The following is a 27,568-nucleotide window of genomic DNA, read 5'->3' on the forward strand; positions in this document are numbered from 1 at the left end:
TTCAACAGCTTAAGTGTGAGGTTAGAGAAAATTTTTGTTACCTAGTAGCAATTCGCCAGGAGTCTCTCTAGATGGCGCCACATTGATGCATCTTCGATTAACTCTGCAGATATAGGCAGGGAATTTCACTGGTTTGCTGTTATGAACCTCTAATGCATGTTAAAACTACTATTCTCAAATACTATACTTTAACAACACATTCACTGTGTTCAGTCAGTTGAATTGCCAGTAAAAGTAAGAACATAAGAAGAGCCTGCTGAATCAGGCCAGTGGCCTATCTGGTAAGGCATCCAGTTTCCACAGTGGCCAACCAGATGCCCATAGGAAGCCAGCAAGCAGTACTGTCCGTGCTGTTTCTGGCAATTGGAAAGGTAAATATATTGTGCTAATGTCTTTAGCCTTACTTTAAAACAACTAGAAAATATTAATCGAAGGATCAGAGGACCAAAAGGGACACACACAGACAAATTACAAAACACAGATTCTGACTGAAATACCATACTTATTGGAGCAGTTCAAAACAGACTGCCTAGGAAGCTGTACCTGTTTCTTTGGAGGTACACAAAAAAAGGATGGATAAACTTCTGTTAGAGGCTTTAGGTATACAGTATCTAATTTGACAGACTGCATGACCCACTGAATCCCTTTCAATTCTATGATTCAATATTTATTCATCAAGATTTTGCTACTCTAGTGTTCAAAGTCGTATGAAAGTTAGTATCTCATATGCATACACTTTGCCATGTTTCAGAACACAAATATGTTTATTGAAACAAACACAAAAGTCTGTTGTGGCACCTTGAAAACTAAAATGTTGACCCGAACCCTAAGAACCATGAGTAGAGTTCTATGCCCACCACCTGGAAAAAAGTTCAGAAATGGTCATCAGTCCAATCACCCACATATAATCTATATTAGTAAGTGATGACCTAAACTGAAGGTGGGGTGGGGTAGAGAGCAGAAAAATGCTTTCTGATCACCTGGAAATGATTCTCACTTGAACAGGCAAGTGGGTATTTGTGATCCTAAATTATATCAATTCTTTCTGAAGCAAAGGGCAGTATCCAACAAAGTAGTTCTGTTAGCACAAGGACTTCTGGCTGCAAACAGAACTTCCCCTCCCTCTCGTCTCCCTGTGTAGCCCCTAAAACTGTTATTGGGGTACTCCAACCCTCCAGAGTAGATCTGGGGAGGGTGCAGGGGCAACGCAGGGAGAAGATATGGAGAAGTTCCACTGTGCAAATGGAGCTACTTTGTAGAATACCTCCCATAATTCCTTTGTCACTTTTTACTCAATATTCCATAATCCAGACACTCAAGTTACATTAAATCTCTCTCTCTAATTCAGACTAACCTTATATGCTCACTGGCAGCTTTATCTTTTACAGTAGAAGAGTGAGAAGAATGTGTTTTGTCTTCAAAGAGATATGCCAGAGGGGGTTTAATAACCTCTATTAAAAAGCACAAAACAAAGCATTAAATTTTGTAACATTTAAGAGAGGGTAACAGGAATCCACGAGGATATTAAGTTACCTTCAAATTTCTGTCTGTCTTTGAGAAGGTACTTATTTGGAATAGTTAAGTAGCACCTCTGTAAACGACGCCTCTCTCTGTTAGGACCTTCTGTTGGATCTAGTTGCCATGAAGTTGGGTAGGAGGTAGGGTCATACCAGAGTGCTCTGAAAAGAAAAAAAAAAAGCATGTAATTAAGGATTAGACACCGTCTCGCTGCTGGTTTAAAATAGTGGTGCAAATCTCAGAAAGTCCACATCTTCCCAAAGTCACTTTAGATCCGACAACTCAATTCCAAAGATTCCAAATATTACCACACATTTAAAGTGTACAGTTACGTTACTCACAGATATAAATATACAATCACTTAAGACGCTAAAAGCTGGGGATGGTTATAATTTTAAGGAACTAGCAAATCAATTTTGTCTGGCTTTCAGTGACCTGCATTAAACTGGAAAGAACAGCCTTAGCAAATGAGATTTTATTCCATTAACTTTTCCTGAGGTTTGAGGGCATGGCAGGGAAAATTCTATTCAATCAATAACATTTACATCCTGCATGTGTTTTCTAGAATTACAGCAATTTTATTTGTACCATTCTTTTTTTTCCTCTTCAAAGAAACCAAAGATTCAGATATTTCTAAACACTTTGCACCTACTTCTTTCATTTTCTCAAGCTTTGTAAACTTTGTAAACACACACTGGTGGTTTACACACAACCCTAAACAAGCAAGCCAAAGTGAAGTTTCAGGGTTGTACTGTCTCCCCTCTTGTCCTCCTGCACAACCAGGAGGAGAGCTGCCAAGATTACTTTAGCATTACATAGAAACACAGTGATCAAGTCCTGTACCTCAAGACACCCTCTTGAGAAGTTCAAGGAAAATGCACAAGTCCTTTACAAATAAGCAAATATTATCTGTATGCAATTCAGATAATTTTATTTGAGATAAGAGACAATCATAACCACCACCATTCATATCTTGAAAGGGAGATCACCACAGCAAAGTTACTTACCTATCATGTGTAAGCTGCTGAATAAGCTCCTGCCAGTGTCTGCTAGCACTCAAGTCAGTTTTATACATTCCTCTGATATGATGAATCACCTTCTTTCGTTCCATTCCTTGAGACAGAGACACAGCCTGGGTAATATCCCCAGCTATTTTAGAAATGTCCTTTGACTTTGCATCCAAGCGCTGAAAGAGACTGAACAGGAAAATCAACTTAAAAAGTTATCACCTGTCTACATTTAAGAAGAATAAATTAAGCCCAATAATAAAACAACATGACCAATTTATGGGCAGGATCCAAAGCATGAAGCACTCTTCAGAGTGACATTCAACATTGCTTTAGGGGGATGCAGTGGAGAGTAGATGATGGATCCAGGCCTTTAAACTTTATTCACTTCTATAGTAAGAATGTTAAATTACTAAACCTTTGTAGGAATAGATGAGCATCATTTGTCAGTGTAGCATTTATATAGTTAAGGTAATCGTTTCATGTTTTGGAATCTGAGACACAGTACAGTAGGGCCCCGCTTCCCAGTGCTTCACTTCCCGGCGTTCCGCTAACGCGGCGGCTTTGATTCCCCGTTTTTAAAGCTGATTTTGCCCTTTTGCGGCATTTTTGCAGCATTTTCGCGTGGCATGCCCCATTATATTCAATGGGGTTCCGCTTTACGGCGATTTCCACTTTACGGCGGAGGTCCAGAACGGAACCTGCCGTATAAGCGGGGCCCACCTGTATAGCATAATTTTAAAATGAATTTAAAATTCAGTTGAATTCTGCAAGAACCTTGAGAGACTAGGCAAGCACCAAGGTCGTTCTAGCAGAATGCAGAGAGTGGAACTAGACATCGCAAAACACATGGGACTGTTGCTACTGGAAATAGCAGTCTTGTGCTGAGTTCATCCCTTCCTCATCTGTAACATGCTATAATAAAAATACGACATGCATCAAGTCATGTATTTTCCTTTCTCTGTCTCACACGTAAGGCTGCTACAGAGGTGGGTAGAAGTGGAGAAATACCATGTGATATTCATATTTGCATTTCATTTGGCAGTGGGGAGGGGGATAGAAACTAGATTAGTGCTGGTGGTGCTGCTACTGCTGTTTTTGGTGACAGCTTCATTTTTTTGGCACCATCTAATGCTGTTTCCAATTAAAATGGTAATAACTTACGTTTGCCGATTATTCGACATAGTCTTCTCCCAAGCAGCTTTGTTCACATCTTCTTCTGCCTCGTATTTTTTTTGATCCTGACAAAAGTTTTTAAAAAATCCAAGGGCTTTATTTTTTAGTTACTTTCCAGTATTTTCATATTATTTGTGTCAAAGATTAATTTTAAAGTAAAGCTTCTCCTTTTTTAAACATCACCATAAGAATATTACAAACATTTCCAGAAAGAAATCTTTTGTAGTCCAAAAGCCAGTTTACAGTGAAAACATTATTCTCTCAAATGATACACAGTATATGTATCCCAAACAAGTTTTTTAAATTGTTTTTAAATTTTTTAAAATTGTGTTTTTAAATTGTTTTTGTGTTTTAAAATTTGTATATTTGTTTTTGATGTTTTTAATTGCTGTCAACAGCCCAGAGAGCTTCGGCTATGGGGCGGTATATAAATGTAATAAATAAAAAAATAAACAAACAAGTCACATGTGTGACCTATAATGATGTGATATTATTTCACAAGACTATTTCAATGACATTTAGTCATATTAGGATCAATAAGAAAAGTGACTGTACAGATTTACATACCTCTTTCATAGCTTTGATGAGGTCTGGCTTTGGTGGTGCATTGAGAGGAATATATTTGTAACCACAAAGTTTTAATGCATTCATAAATACTCCTACTGCTAACTGTTGTTCTCTAGTTAGTTCACCCTTGTGTTCATGCAATAACTCAAATAAGTAGAGTGACAGCTTGGGTCCATGCTGAAAAATATAATTAAAAATTGAAAGCTATAGTTTTAGGACAATTATTTCTCAGTGTTTAAAAAGTGCCACAATGCTTACTTGCAAAGCTGGACTTAGACAGTCTCGCAAAATTTCCTTGTGGTTAATTTCAGATACAATCTCCAGAGTCTGCTTTCTTTCCTGTAAAGGGCGTGCTGGAGACAGAGCATGCACAAGCAACCTTCCAAGCTGCACTCGAAAGGTATCTTTGCAGGATAAGAGAATTCTCTTCCACTGCTGACTTGGGGTGCTTATTCTACTTGTACCCTAAACACAAGAAAAGTTAAGACAATTTTATCCTCTGTTGGATTTTGTTCATGAAACATCAAACCGATGCAAGCACCATAATATAATTAGCTATCACTGGAGATTTTTCTCCCCTTGAATAAGATTTCAGATATGCATCACACACATTGATGGAGGGAAAATCCAAAAGCTTTCATAAAAAGGACTTCAACCAACAACAAAATAGAATATGACTAGACTGAAAAAGTTTGAAATGCTCTAATACAGTAGGGCCCTGCTTCCTGGCGCTTCGCTTCCCGGCATTCCGCTAATGCGGCGGCTTGAATTACCCGTTTTTAAAGCCGATTTTGCTCTTTTGCGGCATTTTCGTGCAACACGCCCCATTATATTCAATGGGGTTTCACTTTACGGCGATTTCCACTTTACGGCGGGGGTCCGGAATGGAACCTGCCATATAAGCAGGGCCCACCTGTACTGTACAAGCTGGGATACAAAATTCACACTGGACAGTTAATTAATAAGATGAACTTATTTAGAAACTGTATGGAAGCTCCAGTGTAAAACATTTTATGACCCCAAACAGAAATACACATGCATCCTAAGAGATATGTTTGGCTTACAGGTTAAAAGTGGGCTGAGAAAGCAAAAGGAGAACAAACAATAAGACTTGTATATCCAGAATATATAAGGGGAATGGAAGTAGGGAAGATGATGAACTGGGCGCCTTTTGGGATGAAGGGCAGGATGTAAATTTAATAAACAAACAAACTGCACGGCATAACACAAAGAATGGCAACTTACAACAGATAATCCAATTCCTTCTATCATTATTTTTAAAAGTTCTTTCAGGAAAGGAATTTTAAGGGTACATGGCGCCTGTTGCTCTTCCTTTTCAGCCTCTTCCATCTGTGAAACTGAAAGTCTGCTCTGGAATGGGTCCTCCATTATACCCAGCATATCAAGGCAATTTTCAGAAAGCTCTGTAATTTTTTTTAAAAAAAGCATTATCAGGTCAGTGTTAAATCAGACTATTCCAATCTAGGGCCATATTCACCTTTTAAGTGGCACTAATGAGATATCCATTATAACGTGCCTAATAACAGGTTTATTCAAATCTGAGTTTGGCTGAATTGTGCTGTACTTGAAAAAGCTCTACCTGTTGCACGTGTGTTGTAATTGTATTTTTATATGTTTTAGAGTCTTGTAAGTCATCTTGTTAGGTTGGTGTGCACTGAAAGGTGGATTGAAAGATAGAAATTGACTGCCTTCAAGTCGATCCCAACTTATGGCGACCCTATGAATAGGGTTTTCATGGTAAGTGGTATTCAGAGGTGGTTTACCTCCCTCTGAGGCTGAGAGGCAGTGACTGGCCCAAGGTCACCCAGTGAGCTTCATGGCTATGTGTGGATTTGAACCCTGGTCTCCCAGGTCGTAGTCCACCACTTTAACTGCTACACCACACTGGCTTCACCACTGGTGGATTAAACACTTTTAAATAAATATTATGCTATAGCAAATTGCATTGATTTCAGTGGGTCTACTCTAAAGATGATTTTGTCAGATATAATCTACTTAAACACAAATCCTTGAAATCAATCACGTATGAGGCCAAATATGATATACAATATTGATGGCCTGATACATCATCAAAATATGCAAGTCTTGGATACATTTCTAAAAAATGTAAATGTACTGCCTTCAAGTCGATTCCGACTTATGGCGACCCTATGAATAGGGTTTTCATGGTAAGCAGTATTCAGAGGGGTTTACCATTGCCTTCCTTTGAGGCTGAGAGGCAGTGACTGGCCCAAGGTCACCCTGTGAGCTTCATGGCTGTGTGGGGAATTGAACCCTGGTCTCCCAGGTTGTAGTCCAGCACCTTAACCAATACACCACACTGGCCACACACTTAACCATTACACCACAGTTTAAAAATAAATATATGTTACATCAAGTCTAATTCCTGGGGTACTTTTAAACTGGCAGCTCCTAGCACTTCTCAATGTAGCATGAAGAGGATGAACCACAAAACTGAAAATGTTAAAGGCAAAGGTGTGTATTTTTTGCCTGTTGTAATTAAGGATGGATGAAGTTTTGGAACGGAGAGTTACTTTCAGGGCTTATCCACATTTGAGCACATTAATCCCCCTTTTCCCCATTCAAATTAGGCTAGAGTAGTCCACACCTGCACGTATTGAAATATAAGAAGCAACTTCTCTCTTCCCACATTCATTATCAGCAGGCATTCCCTTGTTGTCACCATCTTCAAGTTTGTTGATTCTGTTATGCCAGTTAAGTACCAACAGGGCATGAGTGCAGTTAGTGAGCACCTTTTTTTAAGAAAAAAAAACCTACCCAGGAAGTGTGCAAACACTCAGTCAGCCAATTGTAAATTTGCTTGTGCAGCTTTTTGGTTTTGTGCAAATCTGAACGTTCAAAAGTATACATGCTATATATGCTCCTCATTCAGGAACACTGAAGGAAATACTTATGGGCACTGGACTTCCGGTTCCTCCTCTTCTTCCGGTAAGGCGTGCGTCTCTTCGCTCTGGCTGTTTAAAGTTTTTAAAGACCTATAAACATCCTTAAAGACTGTATTTAACTCTCATTTTGGAAGTAAATACACCCCCCTCAGTTCGTCAGCCTTGAGGAACGTTTTATTACTCATGACTGTAAACCGAAGGAGTGGAATGACAATAACTCCTGGCTGCCGACCCTCTTAGTAATCTCACTGGCTGGAGTAATTAGCTGCAGTTAAAGCTGTAAAAGTGCTCAATAAAAGAACATCTCACAGCTCTTCTGAGAAACGACACAGTCTACACTCTCCAGTAGATCAATACATAATGGAAATATCAAAGAATCGACAACAGGATTTCATAACAAACTTAGCGGACCCTTTACAAACAAATAAGCTGCAATCCAAAATTACAAACTATTTCATTCCCAAGTATGAGGCACTGCATTCTTCGCATAACCCTCATCCACAGCAAATGAATTCTTTCTCTGCAACAACACATGAATGGACCTTAGATCACCCTTTCTCACTCAAAGCGTATGCTGCTGATGTAGCTGCAAAGAGTCTGGCTGAAGAACTGCTGGATGCTGGTTTTAACGGCACTATAAATTCAGCTTACGACGGCCCACCCTCCGAGGCGATCACCATCGACTCATACCGTGATCTCCAGAGCCATCCAATGTCTTCCTTGGAACTGAGCCAAGGGTCATTGCAGCCAATTTCTCCACCCCCCTCTATTTCTCCAATCTTTAAAATGCCTACTGCAGGATGGCAAGCCCTCCTTTTTGAAGAACTGAGCCTAGTTAAGACCTTTATATCTGAGACCAACAGCTTACTCACTACCCTGGTGAGGTCCCTAGGCTCTCAATTGCTCCTGAGCAACTCGACACAAGGAACTCAGACAACCTCTCCTGTACCTAACACCAAACAGAAGAAGAGTGGAAGCAGAATGAATAAGTCCAAACCTAACCCTTCGTATGGAAAAGCCTTAAAAGCGGCAAGACAGAAACCAAAAGGAAAATCTAAAAAACCAAAAAGCATAAAGCAAAACAAAGCCAACCATGATAAAAAAATGAATTTCAAGCCTCTGTTTAAGCTTCTGGAGCCCCGACCGCCGATAAACATCCAATCCAAAATTATCCAAAGTGACTCACAAAAGAAACACACGTCCACAAACCTGAGCAACGAGGTCCCAGATATGGTTTGGAACGTGAACCCCTCACCATCTTCGCAACAACTGGTATTAGCGGTATCTCCAACTGAAACCCAATTGCATCCCTGGAACCTAGTCTTACAGTCAGAAAAACTAATAGTGACTTATAACCAAAGGGCTCCAGGACGTTGGCCTCCGTTCCCAAGCATCCACTTTCTGGATATCTGCTTTGCACAATCGCTCTTCTCGATCCATCGTAGGAACTATATTAAGTCTCTGCGCAACATATCCACCAAACCAGGACAATGGCGACTGATTGTGACCTTTCACTCTACTGCTATCGCTAGCCAGATTCTCCATAGAAGAGAGGACTTGCTGCTTAGAGGACTAAAAATACAACGGTACTATATAAACTCTGTACCTCCTACTCCGCTATTGCCGTATATTCCACATTCTTACGGATCGTTCTCTTCTCAGGCAGGAACAACACTATCTCTCACTCAAAATTCATCATTTCTACAGCCCACAGTATCAACGCCATCTAGCACCTTGGCCCCCCACTGTCGGACTCAAGCCTTGACAGAGTTAATTCAAGAATTGGAACCGGAGGAGCTCCAACTTACTGAGTTATATTCTCAATCCGCGAACAACAAACGCGAAATGATCCTTAACAAGCTTTTACAGTTAATCCAGCGACTAGTGGAAGGGAACCCTGATCGGATCCTTTCTGATCAAAAAGCGCCGTCGTCTCCTATGGACTCTGACATATCTCCTCCCAAGGAAACGCAGCCAAGGAATAAACATTCGGGCTCTGCCAAGCTATCTGGCGCAGTTTTTGTTGATACATTAGGTCTCCTAAATCAAATCAACGAAATGCACTGACATTTGCCTCAAACCCCAACCCTTCTGCAGGGTTCCGCTGCAGACCTTTCTTCAATTTCCTCCAGTAATAACTCGAAACACTTACTGCAGGAGACATCTATTCACTTCTTATCATGGAATATTGCAGGCTGGAACACTAAGCAACACAATGACGAACTGACTTCCTATTTGAGCAAACATGATATGATTTTTCTACAAGAAACTTGGTCTACTCAGCAATTAACATTGAATGGCTACGCCTCCTTTGATTCACCTGCAGTCCCTCCTACTGACAACTTGAAAGGAAGACCAAAAGGAGGTTTGGCCATACTAATCTCAACCTCACTAACTGCATGCCTTTAAAATCTTCCCCCTTGTAAAAATTTTGCCATGGCTGTTTTGATGTCGTTCCAATCAACATCTGTACTCCTAATCAATGTATACATGCCTCCTGGTACGTCCAGGGAACGCAGCGATTTGCTATGGGATACCCTGGATAGCTATTTAACAGATTTAGAATTTCGCTTTCCCAAAGCTCAATTAATCATCATGGGTGATTTTAATGCCAGAATTGGCCCCAATGATGACACCTTGCTTGCTTCCAATCTCTGGGGAGGTGAGGACACTGCCCACTATAAGTCTGCCTTTGAAAGGGCCTCTATGCTGCCTGCTGTCTAGTCTGGATAAAGGAATGGATCTTATTGAGGAATAAAATACTATTGGATTTGGAGGGCCATAATTTGAAGTGGGGATGGCATGGATATCTATGGTATGACAAAGTAAAAGTAAATGTAGACTTTAACAATCATTTTATAAGACGTCCTCTGTTGAAAATATGGAATAGATATAAACCAAGGTTTTATTCGAAAATACCATTACGTGTCTCAAGTCAAGAAGCGTTTTACAGAAGAGAAATGGCTGGAAAAGAGAAATGGTTAACTTATCAAGAACTATTAGAAAATGTACATGGAGAATATATAATGAAAGAGAGAGAACAACTGACAAAGGAAGGATATAGTTTTCAATGGTTTGCCTATTTACAACTGTTAGAAAGATATAAAATGGACAAGAAAATGTATGGGTTTGAAATAAGTAAATCTGATTTTGAAATAGGATTGTGTACAAATGATGAAAATATAATTGCGAAAATGTATAAACTCTTACTGAAAATGGATATGGAGGAAGAACAAGTAAAAGAGTGTATGGTAAAGTGGGCAAAAAATTTTGGTTATAACATACAAATGCATCAATGGGAAAATATGTGGAAAAAAGGCTTGAGATTTACACTATGCTATAATCTTAAAGAAAATTTCTATAAAATGATGTACCGTTGGTACATGACTCCAGAAAAGTTGTCAAAAATGTATAGTAATGTTTCTAATGTTTGTTGGAAATGTAAACAACAAGAAGGATCATTTTATCATATGTGGTGGCTGTGTAAAAAGGCAAAATCATTTTGGGCACAGATAGGTAGGAAGATGCAAAAAATTCTAAAGATAAATATTCAGTCAAAACCAGAATTTTTTTTATTGGGTTTTATGGATAAACAAAAGGAAAAGAAATATGGAAGAATAATATTATATATGATTACGGCAGCAAGATTATTATATGCACAAAAGTGGAAAATGGAATCAACACCAACAACGGAAGAATGGCTATTGAAATTAATGGACTTAGTAGAAATGGATAAATTGACATGTCTACTTAGAGAAAAATCGACAGATACATTTCTTAAGGAATGGAAGCCTCTCTTAGACTTTTTGTTGAAAGATCAAAATAAAATGATGATATTGGGATTTGACGATTAACTAAGACAGCCTATGGAGAAAAGTGATCCTGTATGTATACATTAAGGGACAGGTTTGATGTATATTATATACTTATAGCTGATCTGCGACAAATCGGAAGTCAACTATTTTATTTTTATTTTTTGTTGTTGTATTGTTATGTTTTTTGACTTTGTTTTGTTTGTCTTTTGAAAAATTTGAATAAAAATTATTAAAAAAAGAAAAGAAAGGGCCTCTAAAGATACCAGGGTTAATTACCAGGGGATCTGATTATCCCATTTACTCGGAAGCCGAAACCTTACAATCCTCAATGGCCTTAAGTCCTTCGAGCTCTGCGCGGAATACACTTACATCTCCAGCAGAGGAAGTAGCGTCATTGATTATATAATTGTTTCCCATCAATTACTGGAATTAATATCAAAATTCACCATGGGCAAGAGGCAAGATAGCGACCACCTTCCTTTAACCTTTTTGTTACACCTAAATGAGAATGGTCGCTTAGTAACCCAACTCAGCCATGCAGCAAACTCAGTATATGCCACTTACAAAAGACCCATCTGGTCACCACACATAGCCAACCAAGTAGCAGCCTTCATCTCTTCACCTACGGCGGAGGCCATCCATTCACAATTAGTGAAGGCCTCCAATTACCAATCGGCCTCAAAAGTTTACAATACCCTGGTCAAGACCCTAAATTCTATCTTAGTTCCAAATTATAATAACTCCAGACCGCATTTGAAATCAGGGCATTCCTACTGGTTTGACAGGGAATGCCAAGCTACTAAAAGGCAATTAAGACAGATTTACCTGCAATATCGCCAGCAGAACCATACTACTCTCCCTCCTGAATACTACGCTACCAAAAGGAAGTACAAAATTCTAATAACCACTTTAAAAAGGCAAGCAATATATGAGGGTTGGAAGTCTCTAATCAGTGCGTCCAGACTTAAAAACTCTAAAACCTTCTGGTCTATTGTCTCTGGAGCATTGAAGTACACCTTGCAAGCTCCGTGTAATATTCCACCTTACATATGGGAACAACACTTCTCAGACTTGTATGCACCCACCCATGAGACTCTTACTAACTATTCCTTCCCCTTTAACATCGAAAAACTCCCAGATTGGCCACCTGTGCAACACAGCGAAATAACAGAGCTAATTGCTGACCTGAAAGCGGCCAAGGCCCCAGGAGGTGACAATTTACCCCCAGAGATCTTGAAATTCCATCACGAATGGTGGGCTCCCATATTGGCCAACTTATTTACAGTCATTAACAATACAGGTCACTTCCCAGAGGACTGGCGGGAAGCCACAGTAATCCCCATATACAAAAAAGGATCCAGAGCGGATCCCCTCAATTATAGACCAATCAGCCTACTGTCGGCAGTGGGGAAACTCTATGCCAGTCATTTGAAGAGGAAATTATCCTTATGGATAGAGGAGGAGAACATCTTGGGCTCTGAACAAGCAGGATTCAGGTGAGGCAGATCCGTGCTGGATCACTGCCTACTCCTTAATCACCTGGCAGAGAAATACACCAACCGAACGAGGAATGGCCTTTACGTTGCGTTCGTTGACCTGAAATCAGCCTTTGATTCCATCTCAAAGGAGAAACTATGGGATAAACTCTCAAGAACGACAATAGATAAAAGACTCCTCTGTTTAATATATAATTTACACCAGAACACCTCTATATGTGTCCGCTGTGGAAGCGACGGGGGCCTTACAAAACTGATCCCTTCAACAAAAGGGGTTAGACAGGGCTGTGTTCTGGCCCCTTTATTGTTTAACCTCTTCCTCAATGATTTATATTCCAGCTGTCTTTCTCCAACCTTTCATTCCCCCAAATTAAGCAACCATAGTTGTCCCATCTTGCTATATGCCGATGACGCTGCTCTGTTATCTTTCTCCAAAATTGGTCTAAAACGCTTATTTAGAGCCTTCATGCTATACTGTTCAGACAATAACCTAAATATTAATTTCTCCAAAACCAAAATTCTAGTGTTTTCCAAGAAATCTACAACTTCGGACTGGATAATTAACGGCAACAGCATATCTCAAGTTTCGAGCTATAAATATCTCGGTATAATTTTCCATTCTTCTCTATCCTGGTCCCCCCATATCCGCGCGGCTGTCTCGACTGCCCGAACCACAATGAAAGGCATTCTACGTTTCTTTTATACCAAAGGAGGGCAGTACATCCCGGCTGCCATCCAGGTTTTTAAGGCAAAGATAATCCCTCAACTTCTTTTCGGCGCCCCACTTTGGATCACCTCATATCGTTCCTCCATAGAGGCAGTACTTTCCACTTTCTTACGCCAAATTTTTGCCCTCCCAAGGTGTGTCCCTAATGCTGCGCTTAGATTGGAATCTGCCCAACCTTCGCTTGAATCTCAGGCATGGGTTCAGGCATTCAACTTTTGGATTAAACTGTCCTATGATTGCCCTCCCGGTTATTTACAACTTCTATGGGCAGACACCTATCTCTCACTCTGGATGAAAACATTCCAGGATAAACTTCCCAGATTAGGCTTATCCATTGAGTACTTATACACGTTAGATCCAATAATAGCCAAATCCACTATCCGATCGAGACTCAGGGATCTAGAAATACAAACCACAATGACAGCAGCAACCAAAGTCTGCTCTCCTCTTCATTTCAACCTGAACTTGGACCCTAATACGCACGCCCCCTATTTAGATTTTTTAACTGTCCCTAAATATAGAATTGCGCTTACCAAAGCAAGGTTCAACTGCCTAACCTCAGCAGTACTGGAGGGAAGATACCGGGGTATTGAGTATAATCAACGCACCTGTCCCTGCAAACTGGGTGCTATAGAAACCCTTCGGCACGTGTTTCTCAAATGCCCACTCTACTCCCGCGAACGCAACAAATATCTATCTCCATTCATAAAGAACCGTATTAACCTATCTCCTGAGTGCTTGCTTGCCTGCTTGCTGAGGGGTCAAAATAAAAATATCACTTTCTCCGTTGCTAAATACATATACGCAGCCCAGTCTAAAAGAACTCAATTATCCTCTTGAATATCCTATAAACATTTTACTCTGACCTACTCAATTTTAATTTTAATTGTTATTTTTTATTCTTATAATGCGTAACAAATTATTTTATTTATGTATCAAGTATTAAGCATACCAATGCACTTTTTATGCCCATGAAACACATTATCTGTTCTGTACGTGTGTAATTTTATGAACTGATACACCTATGCTTTTTACGGGTCATAGACCGCAATAAATATTAATTGATTGATTTATGGGCACTGCCAGAAAAGAAATGAAAGCAGTGAGGTAGTAGTGTGAAAGGGGAATGGCAGAAAGTAACAACTCATCTGCCCTGACACACCTAAACAAATCTTTTATGACCCCAAGTCGAGTAGTTTGGAGCACAATTTTCCCCATCATTGGATTATTCCCTTATTGGCTCAACCCAAATTTGCAGGGGGGGAAACATCAAGATGGGTGTTATTTGAGGGCAACATCATGTGAACTGCGCAAATGAAATGGGAATGCAAATAGCTGCACACTCTGGTGTGAACAAACCCACACTCAAACTTTTGGAGTAGATGTTTGCTACTGGGCCAAGTTCAAGGTTCTAGTTTTGGTGTACAAAGCCCTATACAGCTGGGGACCAGGATATCTGAAAGACCGTCTTACCCCTTATATACCCAGTCGATCACTGCGCTCTGCAGGTGAGGGCCTCCTGCAGATACCATCTTATCAGGAGGTTCATTCTGCACAATATAAGAAACGGACCTTTAGTGTGGCGGCACCTACCCTGTGGAATTCCCTCCCCTTAAATATTAGGCAGATGCCATCTCTGTTATCTTTTCGGAGCCTATTGAAGACTTTCCTCTTTCAACAGGCCTTTTAAGTTGAGACCTATCCCAGTCTGCATCTGTGTTGGAATTGCTTTTAATATGTTCTTAAACTTTCTTTTTTTAAATGTTTTTAACTGATTCATAGGGCCGCCATAAGTCATAAACGACTTGAAGGCACATAACAAAAAATCTTAGATTTTTTTAAAGTAACGTTTTTGAAGATGTTTTGTTTTAATGTGTTTTAAAGTTTGTTTTTATGATATTTTAATGTTTTAGTGCTTTTGTTTGCCGCCCTGGGCTCCTGCTGGGAGGAAGGGTGGGATATAAATAATAATAATAAACAATGTTTGGAGATTGGCTGAAAGGAAAGCTAACATGACTATACCTGAAAGGAATTCTATCTACTATTAGTTTTATAATCCCTTCCAACCCCCCTTTTACCTACCTTCAATAACATACCCTATCCCCTCTTTATGGACAAGAGTAAATCTTTAATGTTAAGAATATGATACGGGTATACTAGTTTCTAAAAAACAGGTGTTCAAAGCTTCTGTGCCAAACCTCTACTCTAGATGAGAATATGGTTACTTCACTGAAGTGAAGGCAGATCCAGGAGCAAAAGCTAATAGAAAGCACTGGGCAATGCAGAGTGAGAATGCAGGCTATGTTTCAGAAGAGTGAGGGCTCATTTAGGAGAGAGTGATGCCAGTGATGATTGCAGGCAGAACGTAAAAATATCATATGAAAGAAAGAATGAATTTGGGGATACCCTTAAAGTTCAAAATAATACCAAGGGAAGAACAAGTAATCCATGCTATAGGATGGTGCTAGTACTCCCCTCATCCTATTCACTTAATGTGCCTGTAATAACTCATAATGACTAAGACAGTGCTACATAAGCTAACATGAAAATGTATAACTGGCCAGGTTAGAGCTGTCTCCTGTGCTATGTGCACCAATATAGCCCTATTCATAAGGACAACATTGAGATTCTTCACAACAACCCACTAGTTATGGAGTGAAGCCCACCTATATAGATTGGGCCATTTGTGTACAAAGTTAAATGCTAGCTTTAATTGGAGGACAACAACAGCCCATCCCAAACTAACCCTGTCACCTGCTTCAAACTCCCACCCACTTCACAAGTCATCATTACAGAACACCTTGAGTTTTTGAAGCACCACATGTTAAAGGTAGCCACACCTATCGTACCACTGCTTCTGGCACAAGAATGGCAGACACTCATGGCCTAAAAACTGCTGTTGAAACTGTAATGGAGATAAGCACTTCAATAGCAGATGAAATGGAAGAGGAAACCAATGCTGCCCAGATTTGCCATAGTACATTCCATGCAGGATGCCTTCTGAGACTTCCTCCTCTCCTCAGAAAGGGAGCTTCTCACCACACATAAGTCAAGTATATACTGTTCCTAACAACAATGTGCCTTGGTGGTGGAAAGTGTTTTGCTGTGGTTGCTACTGCATCCACAAGCAGCCAATTGAATAATGCATTATCCCAGGTTAGAGGTGGAGAAGTGGGACAATGTTCATTTCTGAGGTAACATAGGAACCTGCCTTATGTGGAATCAGACCATTCGGCCATCTAGCTCAGCATTGTCTACAATGACTGGAAGCGACTCTTCAGGGTTTCAGGCAGAGAGTTTCTCCCAGCCCTACTTGGAGATGCCGGGGATTGAACCTAGAACCTTCTGCATGAAAAGCAGGTGTTCTACCACTGAGCTATGACCCTTCCACTTTTAGCATGTCTATGACAACATTCAGCTAACTGTCCATGGTGACTGACGTGCACAGAGGACTGGAAGGAATACTCCCTCACAGGTAGGTTTGTCCTCACCTGCCCAAAGCGGTTTGAATCTGGTTATTTCAATTAAATTGGCTAAGATTTCATTATTTATTATATTTTAATAAATATAACATTATTCCATCTCTGTGTCACGAGTCTTCCTTGGTGTGGTGGCAAAAGACTGGTGCTGACACTCTACTAGCTGTCTTTAAATATGGGTTATCTGTCCTTAAGTATAGCCTTTTATTTATTTAACTTATAACCTGCCCTGCCTCCCAGAACAAGCCCAGGACAGCAAACAGGCAATAAAACACTAAAAACATCTAGAAAAATAAAACATCTTAAAAACATCTTTAAAAACATATTAAAAAGCAATTCCAGCACAGAAGCAGACTGGGATAAGGTCTCAACTTGTTGAAAGAGGAAGGTCTTCAGTAGGTGCCAAAAAGACAAAAGAGAAGTGCTGTTTAAGGGGAAGGAATTCCAAAAGGTAGGTGCCACAACATGAAAGGTCCACTTCCTATGTTGTGTGGAATGGACCTCCCGATGAGATGGTATCTGCAGTAGATCCTCATCTGCAGAGCACAAGGGATAAGACGATCTTTCAGGTATCCTGGTCCCAAACCTTTGCAGTAGGAAAATCCACACCTTGTGAGATCTTCTGAGAAACTGTACTTCAACAAAGTGATACAAGCTGGAGAGGACAGAAAAGTATTTGAAGGTTTCCATGAACTTGGCTTTTCATGGGTAGATGGTACTTTGTATTTTCCCACATCTACATTCTGGCTCCTGAGAGGTTCTACAGTCAGTGGCCAACACCAAGGGCCACTTCACGGATGTGTACACTAATTCAGGGAGGAACCATGACACAGCTACCTTCTGGATATTATGTCTACCAAATAAACTTGAGAGAACACATTCTCCAGCTCAGCAGTGCTAATCAGTGGAGTTCCCATGTGTCCCATCATCCCTGCAGACCAGGATTTTGACTTGCAGTCCTGGCTGATGGCCCCCTACCATTGTCCACAGTTGGGCAACAACTACAATAGGTAAACAAGGCCACCTGTGGAAAGAGCCTTCAGGCATCTAAAAGCAAGTGAGAAGTCACTTTACACTTCGCTGGGGAAGGAGGAAGGCTTGGTGCCTGACATGATTGCTCTATGATGTATCTTGCACAACATCTGCAAGACTAGGGGAGACATCCTTCTGGAGGAGCACCCAGACCTGCTTGCCCCAGGTGACAAACATGATGCAGTGCCTGCAGACAGAGCAGCACACCACTCCTGTGCCATTCAATTGTCAGCGAAGGAATGCAGGGAGTCTCCAGACAAGGTCCTTCCAGAGTGTGATAGTCCCAAATGAACTGGGCTATTACCCCCACTTTCCCCCAGAATAATACTGACAAATACGTTTAGGACACTAGGCATAACAGTGAGGGGAATAAACCAGGCTTTTATGAAAGAAATGATTTGTTTGATCATCTGTGGGAAAACCCGTGATTACCTCATGGTTTAAAGAAGCCATGGCTTAGCTTTATGTACAAGCCAGGCCATTTAAAATGTGGCTCTTGCGCAAATTAATTACCAACCTTAATAATACTTATATAGTATTTTGATCACATTCATGGAATATATTGCAATGCTGCCAGCTGTTTAGGGAAGGGCCATAGCTCAGTGGCAGAGCATCTGCTTTGCGTGCAAAAGGTCTCAGGCTCATTCTCCAGCATCCCTGGAAAGGTGCTGCCAGTCAGTGTAGAAAATACAGAGCTATAGTCTGATTCCATATATATTCCTATGTTCCTATTAGCCAAGTTGTTTAATTTTATCTCCTGATACTGTGACCGTTTTGTAAAAGTTCCTACAATAATTCCAGTCTTTTCTCAGTCTAAAAATGAACATTAATGTTTCCCATATGAACCAAGTAAGCCAGAAATAGGAGAGATTTCTCCAGTGTGGCAAACCCAATGATATCTCCCCTAATAGAGTGTGAAGATTTAATTAAGAATGATAATATAGCTGTTGGCCAACAGGATAGGTTGTAAGGTAATTTTTGAAGGAACATCATTACCTTGATACATGAATCTGTTGGTTGACAGAACAGTAATTCTTTGTAACCTCTGTATAAGCTCTGCTTCAGTGGCACGAGCAGGGTTGTCCTGACTCATTCTTTGCTGCATCATCAAATTGAGTTCATCACCTGCAACTGTATGCATTCTCATTAGCAACATGTCTGACTGAGCAAGAGAAAATTTTCTGGGTGCTGCAAAAATGAAAAAGAAATATCAAAAGAAATGCCACAGATAAATAGTCTCATACAGAAGTTTTAATTTACCAGTAAATCAACTGTTTTTACACTAGTGGTGACAGGAAGAAAGAAAAACATCCAATTAATTTTCTTATGAAAGGAACAAAATCAATGTGAACTACGGTGGAAAATCAGTCAGGTTAACTGTCAAAAGAGGTTCAATAAATCTAAGTCACTACAATATCATCAAACATTTTGATGATACATAGCTCTAAATCTGATTCTGCAAAAACATTTCCTGAGAAATGTTTTCTCAGAATGAGCCAGTAAGCACAGCTACCATTACTGCACCTGTTTCTGTAGGGAATGAACAGAAAGTAAATCCAAAAGGGGGCAGGAGGGACAACTCCAAATTTAACAGACTGAAGGAGGAAGACATCTGAAGTTGACAGTAGGAATGGGAATGTTGTCTTGGTAGATGAGGAATAATGGAGTCTTTCATTGCAACTGAGCCTTTGTCATAAACAGAAAATATCAGTTTTAAGTCATAACTAAAGTAAAATACATACATAGCATCTTGCTGCAAAGACATTTTATAAAATGATTCACAGTTCAAAGAGGATCTAGCAATGTAAAAAGCTGAAAGGGTTTGAAAATGCAAAGAGAATATCATGATAATATCCCAGCTGACTGAAATGAAGGAGATCAAACGTGCCTAGGAGGAAGTCTACATTAGGGATTTTTTTTGTACTTATAACACAATCATGATTAGCTGGTGCAGTCTAGGAATGGATGAATCTGTTAATTTCAGTTTCTCTCAGTACCATATTTTCCTAATCTTAAATTCAGCTTGTCACATTTCCACATTAGTTTTATTTTTAAAATTCATTAACCGTTCAATGCTCATTTCCCCTAAAATTACAAGCAATGTTTCCTAATATAATGCATTTTTGTATGTTATTTTCATTCATACATGTATTTTTATGCACACTTCCCCAATATATGCAGGGTTTTGTGCACATTTTTAGGTTGGAAAACTACATCACTGAATTCAAAGATGTGTGAAGAGAAAGTTCACATATTGTTTTGGGGACTGCAAATTTGGTACATTTGCATTAGAATGAAAACTGAACAGCATTTCTCTCTCATTCCTTCTCTAGACCCAATCCCAAATCCTGTCCCTGATTAACATTCCACTTTCAGATGTCTTTGCATGAAAGCTAGTACCCTTTTACTGAGATACTAATCCTGCAATGTTCCCCATGTTGTCTAGAAATATTTGCTCTCCCTAGCCATTGTCCTGCTGGTCCTCCTCTATCTGTGAACATATTCATTGTCATTTAATTCAACTGGTTCAAAATTACAAGACACAGTTCTGCTTTGTAAAGTCTGAGCTAAAGTCCCCAATAGTTAAATTATGTCAGGAATGAAAGCTCTAAAAGGCTTCTGTCCAACAGCTTGGAGAGATCCTATTGCCATCAGCTGGAGTCTTTGGAGTGCACTGATCAGAGTAGACAGGACTCTCACAATATCTGGACCAATTATTTGACACAGTATAAGGGACCTACATGCTATGTGTGTGTGCACACACACACACACACACACACACACACACAGAGATTTTGCACACAACACTAACACTAACCTCAAAATCCTGGCTTCGTAAACCGGGATATCCATGAGTGGCATGCATCAGCATGTAGCCCCTTTGTCTCTCCTTCCTCACAAGCAGCTGCACAAGCCAGGATTCAGCATTTATCCATAGCTCTGTTGTGTGCAGACCTAGCTGACGCTTAGCTCACAGGAAATTGAAACAAGTACAGGCATACCCCGCTTAACGTTGCTTCATTTAACGTTGCCTCGCTATAACGTACATGCTCCATACGTCCCCATACCCCGCTTAACGTTCACGCGCTTCGCAATAACGTACATTTTATTGGCATGACGCGGCTGCCATCTAGTGGTGATTGCGTGCAGTACAAGTGAAGAGAATTGCTTCACTTAAAGTAGATTTTCACTTAAAGTATACTCTCCGGTCCCATTTCGAACGTTAAAGAGGGATATGCCTGTATGTGAATGTGAGCTCTGCTTTCAGAAATATAAAAGGTTACCTCATGATCTGCTGTTCTATTCAAACTGAGAAAGAATTCAGATGAAATAATTCAGGTTAAGCATTGACCTGCTTTGACCAGCACTGACCAGAGCAGAGGTTTTCTCTCCTCTGATTTAAGATTATTTTAACATTTAAATCAAGAGTGCAGCTGGAACGGTTATGTACATTATGTTCAAGAATATGCAGTAACACAATCACCATTCTATAACATTTATTTAGCTGGAGCTGTTGGTGAATATGCAGTCAACCCTAGTCACAAGTCATCTAGAACATAAGTAATTTTTTTAAAAAGTCATACATTCAGAGAAGTAGGAAGAAACAAAAAAGAAGAAGAAACACAGAGCTCCAAGTAGCCTTAACTGGAAAGAGTGCCTCTGAAAAGTTCTCAACTTTAGAACAAGGGAGATACAACATATTACATGTAATTTAATTATAATATATTAATTTACAAGGTATAAATTCTAGATTGAGGTTCAACTTTATTTAAATACTACATTTTTCAGACACCAGGAAAAACAACAAACATGTAAAGTTATTAGTTTGGTGCATTTTTGTCAAAAGAAAATATATGGACAACAGGCACAGATTGTACACTTCTGAAAAGAGATAGAAAAAAAGGCATGTTTCTTGGCAACTATACATAATGAATCTGAAGAGCTGCAGGCACAATCACTATACTGAATATGCGTAATGCCCACAGCATGTACAAATGTAGATGAGATATGCACAATCTACAAGGCCTGTTGCAAATTATGGATAATAACCAGAGAATGTACAAAATTCTAGCGATACATGCACATTTCCCAATCCATGTTGGAGATTACATATATTGTCCAGGAAATATAAACAATTTCCTCTTCATGGAAGGTTAATGTGCACATTCTCCATGAGGCCTGGTGAATGTGCACAATGGCTGGTGAATATTCACATTAACCTCTCAACCTACATTCCTCTTAATATATATATTTAAATAAACACATCAACAATGGGACAAATTTCATGACAAATGATCAAGGGTTTCTAATTTCAAAAAAGTGTGGTGAATGTTATTACTCACCAGCAATGCTCTGATGTTTTTGCAATACAGCCTGATGATGCATAATAGGTAAATGGCATAAATTGCTTGGATCCTCCGAGTCTCCATTTGCTGCAGTTTTTATGAACTCAACAGCTGCTTGCAGGACTCTAAACTGCAAAGCAACTGCCATAACTGAAAGCAATAGAAATCAAATGACCATGCATTTCTTCAAACTATGAAATTGTTCAAATAAAAAAGGTACTCTCCAGTACAATCACATGAAAGAATTTAAGGCTTACTCCGTGTTCTTTCATTCTTGCTGTTCTGAAGATGTCCAAGTAACACCATGAGATCTTCAATAATCCGAAAATACTGGGAACCTGAAGAGCTGCAGGCATGGATTGTCACTATTACCAGTAACTGCTGCATATCGCACACAAGTAACCTGTAGTCGTTTGAGAGGATGCTGCAGAGGAAGTTAAAGCTGTTATTCAAATTCCATAATTTTTTGAAAATTAATCACATATCCAATGCTAGCAAGCTTACTTCTACCCTATTCCCACTATTTACTTGGCAATTTCATCCTTCCCTTCTGCTATTTGATTTTTACATATAACTAAGAAATGTAAGCTTTCTGGGAAGAGTCAGACCTGTACAGTGACTAGCAAACAAATATTCATGATAGCACTCGAAACTAAAGTTGAATACAGTATACCTTAACAGAAGAACCTGTTATGTTAAGATAATATATAGTCCTTTTGGCAACAGAATGTAGTAGATCCATAATTAATTTAGGAATTGAAACGTTTTGGGTTTTATCCACATAAAAATTAAATTTGACTAGAGCAGTTTTTTTCCCATGGACCACTTGAAAATTGCCTAGGGGTGTTGGTGGACCACTTAATTATTTTTCTGCCTGTTGTGGCAATTGTAGTGAACTGTGCTAGATGCTGTATGATTTTTAATTATATTTTAATTGCTTCTTTTATTTAGTATATTGTATTTTATTGTATTACAATTTGAATTCCACAGAAATCAAGTTGGAAGTGTTCTTCACAAACACACTGCAGACCACCTGAATGAAGCTCACAGACCACTGGTGGTCCATGGACCAGAGTTTGGAAACCCCAGGCCCAGAGCTTGGAAAAGTTACTTTTTTAAACTACAACTCCCATCAGCCCCAGCCAGCATGGCCGCTGGATTGGGCTGATGGGAGTTGTAGTTCAAAAAAGTACCTTTTCCAAGTTCTGCCCTGGCCTAGAGTATATCAAACAGCTGCATATAATTGAGTTGTTAAAATGGAAATGCTGTTACTCCACTTTGAATTAATGCAACTTTATTCAAATACTTGGGGAATGATGTACAATATGCCTTTGAACAGGACTGTACCATCTAAGAGTTCAGAAACAAGAATTTGTCTGAAAGTGTTCTACATCAAAATCAGGGCACACATTTTTTTAAAAAAAGTTACTACCTCAAAGCAACTAGATTAGAAGTCTTAAGTACTCCTTTGTCAATTCCTTCAAGGGCTTCTACTTAAACCGGAACTAGCATAATCAATACACTGTAACAATTCTAAAATAGTACAGACTAATACACCACTTACTTGGCTTCTAATCCATTGAGAGCTGCTAAAGTATTACACACTGCATATAGCAAGCCATTATCTAGCAGCAAGTCTGCCATTTTAGAACATGAATTTATTATTTGCATCAGGAAACAGAAGGAATTATGTAGCAGGATGCTATCATAGAGGGAATTCTCTATAAGGCCCAGGACAGGCATCACACACCACTTTTGAAAAAGTCCCGCATTTTTCACATCTTCTAAATCAAAGCTATAAAAAAATAAAATAAACACAATCTGCAATGCAACTTTAAATACACAACAAAAATAATCAGTGCACACTGTAATGCCATTTCTATGTTAAGATATTGGTAGTAAAATGGAATTTGGATTAATAAATTCCTATGCAGTTCGTTCAATTATAAACAAGGTATGTAGATGAAATCAAACCTCTTGCCCTAAAAGGTATCATAATCTGACACTCTGCACTATCCTCAGTACTAATTTGCTAGCCTAGCAAGTTCTGGGATTTAATCATAAGAGGTAATAAATACAATTCAGCTTTTGTATTACAGTACAGAAAAAAATCATACTTGTACACAGAGTAAAAATCCTTTGAGTCATCATATTGGCTGTGACAAATCATTCTGCAGCTGGTACCATAATGAACTTGAAAGATAAATCTTTGCTATAAATAAAATATATTGGCCACAAACAGAGGCTTTGATATGCTGCAATGATAACCATTGAACAATTAGATTAGGGATGGAAATCTTTCCTGCTTTCTTTTAACACCTTAAAAGTCAAGTATGGCATAATGGTCTCTGCCCTGGTTTTCTGATCCTTCCATATGCTAGATTAAGATTATCAGATGTTATTGCATCACTCTAGATAACTCTGGTATGACCTCTCTTTCCCTGATAGGATTGGTGGTGGTAAAGCCAGGTAAAAAGCATCACCTCTCACAAAGTTGTTGGATGACTGAGAACTACTTTATGTGCAAAATCACTTGGGAAAATGCCACTGGCTAAACCAATAGCAACAAGAAGGAAAAAATCATGCACCACTTTTTACCTGGCATTTCTCAAGTGGAAATGAAAGCAGAATCACTTTCATAAAATGAAAGATAAAAATTTAAATCAGCAATTGTTTTGCAAGCACCATCTTATGTTTATTGCTAATGTAATAAAAACACCTACACCACCTCCTATCCTTTCCTAGTAGATGCAAACATTCTTGCTTTGGGGCAGGATAAATACAGGAACAAATTCAACAGTTTTACAGTTAGCTATTCATTCAAAGATCAAACCATAATGAACTTCTGTCTTGATACCAATTTTGTCTGATTATGGGCCAAAGCACATATGACATAAAATGCATGTCAGCACTTAAAGTATGTTGTTTTGGTTTTGAAATAGTAACGATGGTCAGGGGAGGGTCAAGACATTGGGAGGGGGGATGGTTTTAGCCTCTTCTCCCTCATGTCACAGTCCTGATAAAAACCATCCCAAATGGACGCTTCCCTCCTGGGATTAACAGCAGCTAAGAGAGGTGATTTTCACTGGGACTGTGGCATGACAGGGGAGAAGGAATTAAAGCCATACCCCACACACATCACAGTCCTGATCCCGCAGTGTGGCTTTAGAGAACAAATGTCAGGTTACATACATTTAATTTCATGACTAGCTTGGCATTAAACTCTGCATTCTTTGGCTTTCAGTATTACACCAACAGTTGCTTCTAACCCAGGCCTGATCACTAGAATCACACTGAACATTACCAAAGGATAAACGAAACAGGGCAGACCATCACAGAATCATTCCCCACTCCCTCTCCTGTGTATCTGCCCCAATCCCATGCATGGAAATTCCCTCCCAACAGTCTTTTCAGGTTCATTATTGGGTTTAGCCACTATTAGCCAAATGGAATCTGTGTTTTGAAGCAGAGTTTAGGAGTGCTTCCATGTTCATTTTACAGGGATAACAACAATTGGATTTGATTATAGGGGAGTAGAGGGAATTCCATTCCCTTCACCCCATTTAGCTTTAGGCTGAAGAGGCCATTAGGAGGAAGAATGGTTTTTCTCTTCTTTTAAAGCTCCAGCACAAGGTTACTGTATTTTGCACATTCAGTCATACAAGAAAGGGGAAGAAGAGAAACAATGATGCCCCAAGCAGAGCACACCAACTAAGTCATACTCAGAGGAAACCCGCTGAAATCAATGGACATAAGCTAATCATGTCTACTCATTTCAATGGGTCTACTCAGAGTATGATTTAGCTGAATACAACCCACAATATAGAAAAAGGAGCATATATGGTATTCAAAGGCCACAAAACAAAGATGAATTTTTTTCTTTGAGAAACTGTAGTGGAACTGGAGTTTTAAAAAACTGTGTACAGCTTAAATGGATTTATTCTGCAGATGGTTGCAGGAAGATGAAGGCAGTTGGCAAGCAGTTTATATTTTCCTACAGCACACTGACCACACTTTAGTTCAGCTAAATATAAATTAATCTATAGAATGAGATGGAAAAAGTAGTAGTTACTCTTCATCAAGGCCAACGGATCGACCAAACAACATTTCCATAAAGCATTCCATAAGTTCTTGAGTGCCTTGGTGAAGATACAACTGGTTAGCTAACAAAGAGAAACCTCGATTCTTCAGGAACCTCTCCTTTTGTTCACTGGTTGCTCTGCTGAAATACGTGTCCAAAAGCTATGGGAAGAAAATAATAATAATTTTAAGTTTTTAATGTATTTTAGCTTTTTAAAAAAATGATTGTTTTGTATATACTACTATTATTGATACATCATCTGTGAGTAGCTTCCAAACACTAGTTAACTTTCATAAGATACCTCACAGAAATGCTTATAATCACATCATCTCACACACGAAAAACAGCACCCCAAATAGGCTGTTTACTGTAACAACTTTCCTGTTATGGCCACACTGATTTGTATTCCAATAGTTAAAAAAAACTATTCTCTTCTCACAGGGCAAGGCAGTAAAAAGCAAAGAGAAGATTTCACTGCTGCCATACACTAAACAATTCCTAAGGCATTGTGAGTTTTATTTCAAAGGAAAAAAATTAATCCATTAAGGAACATAATCCTAGGACTACAGACATATACAAATAATTCAATATAAAAGTTGATACACAGCAACCTTTTCACCGTTAACATATCCCCATGTTTTATTGATTTACTAATCTGTTACTCGCCTGCTCCTATTTCTAAATGCTTTTATTGGTTACTGTATGGTATTATTTTTGGTATATTTCTATGAAGGTATATTATGAGAGCTATGCAAAGTAAAAGCTTTTTAAAACAATAATTCCTTAAATCTATTCTTAAGCAATATTAGGAAGATGATAATTGGTAGAACAGTTTAACCTCTTTAGTGTGTGTTCCCTAATCTATTCTTAGATCACTACCTGGTGAATATGGACCTCTCAATGCCACACACCCTCCGCAGGGGACAAGGACCTATTCAGATGGTCCGCCCCAGACGCCTGATGGATCCTAAAGGATTCCTGAATGCGCTGGGAGATTTGGAGCTGGCTGAAGGCCGCCCGGTCGAAACCCTGGTGATGGACTGGAATAAGGAGATCACTAGGGCAGTAGACCAGGTGGCTCCGAAACGTCCTCTCCCCCTGAATAGAGCTCAGATAGCACCCTGGTATACACCACGGCTCCAGGGTCTGAGACAGGAGGTAAGACGACTAGAGCGCCGGTGGCGGAAATCTTGCTCTGAAGACGATCGGACACTGGTTAGAGCAGCAATAGCTGCCTACCAGGTGGCAACAAGGGCAACAAAGAAGGAATTCTTTGCTGCCTCTATTGCGTCCGCAGAGTGCTGTCCCAGGAGGTTGTTCCAAGTGGTCCGAAATCTGGTCGGTCCAGTTGTTCAGGAACCCATGGAGCATTCTAAAGCCTCCTGTGACACATTTGC

The 27,568-nt window shown here is 39.5% G+C and overlaps 1 protein-coding gene across 6 annotated transcripts in view; it reads right to left on the bottom strand.

Annotated features, from left to right (window-relative positions):
- Nucleotides 1-27,568, bottom strand: part of LYST (lysosomal trafficking regulator) — a 160,745-nt gene that overhangs the window by 46,998 nt on the left and 86,179 nt on the right. For 4 of the 6 annotated variants that reach the window (XM_061624550.1, XM_061624547.1, XM_061624546.1 and 1 more), the window contains 14 exons: nt 26,163-26,332; nt 23,655-23,885; nt 22,348-22,514; nt 22,088-22,240; nt 19,269-19,430; nt 18,741-18,932; nt 5,514-5,692; nt 4,527-4,733; nt 4,269-4,445; nt 3,690-3,766; nt 2,526-2,714; nt 1,534-1,679; nt 1,355-1,451; nt 42-103 (listed from right to left, as the gene is read on the bottom strand). In XM_061624550.1, coding sequence (XP_061480534.1) covers nt 42-103; nt 1,355-1,451; nt 1,534-1,679; nt 2,526-2,714; nt 3,690-3,766; nt 4,269-4,445; nt 4,527-4,733; nt 5,514-5,692; nt 18,741-18,932; nt 19,269-19,430; nt 22,088-22,240; nt 22,348-22,514; nt 23,655-23,885; nt 26,163-26,332 — 2,209 coding nt within the window. The remainder of the gene's footprint in view (nt 1-41; nt 104-1,354; nt 1,452-1,533; nt 1,680-2,525; nt 2,715-3,689; nt 3,767-4,268; nt 4,446-4,526; nt 4,734-5,513; nt 5,693-18,740; nt 18,933-19,268; nt 19,431-22,087; nt 22,241-22,347; nt 22,515-23,654; nt 23,886-26,162; nt 26,333-27,568) is intronic. The other 2 variants (XM_061624549.1, XM_061624548.1) reach the window with 2 other exon arrangements.

This window comes from Rhineura floridana, chromosome 4, assembly GCF_030035675.1.
Source record: "Rhineura floridana isolate rRhiFlo1 chromosome 4, rRhiFlo1.hap2, whole genome shotgun sequence".
In the NCBI taxonomy this organism is placed as follows: Eukaryota; Metazoa; Chordata; class Lepidosauria; order Squamata; family Rhineuridae; genus Rhineura; species Rhineura floridana.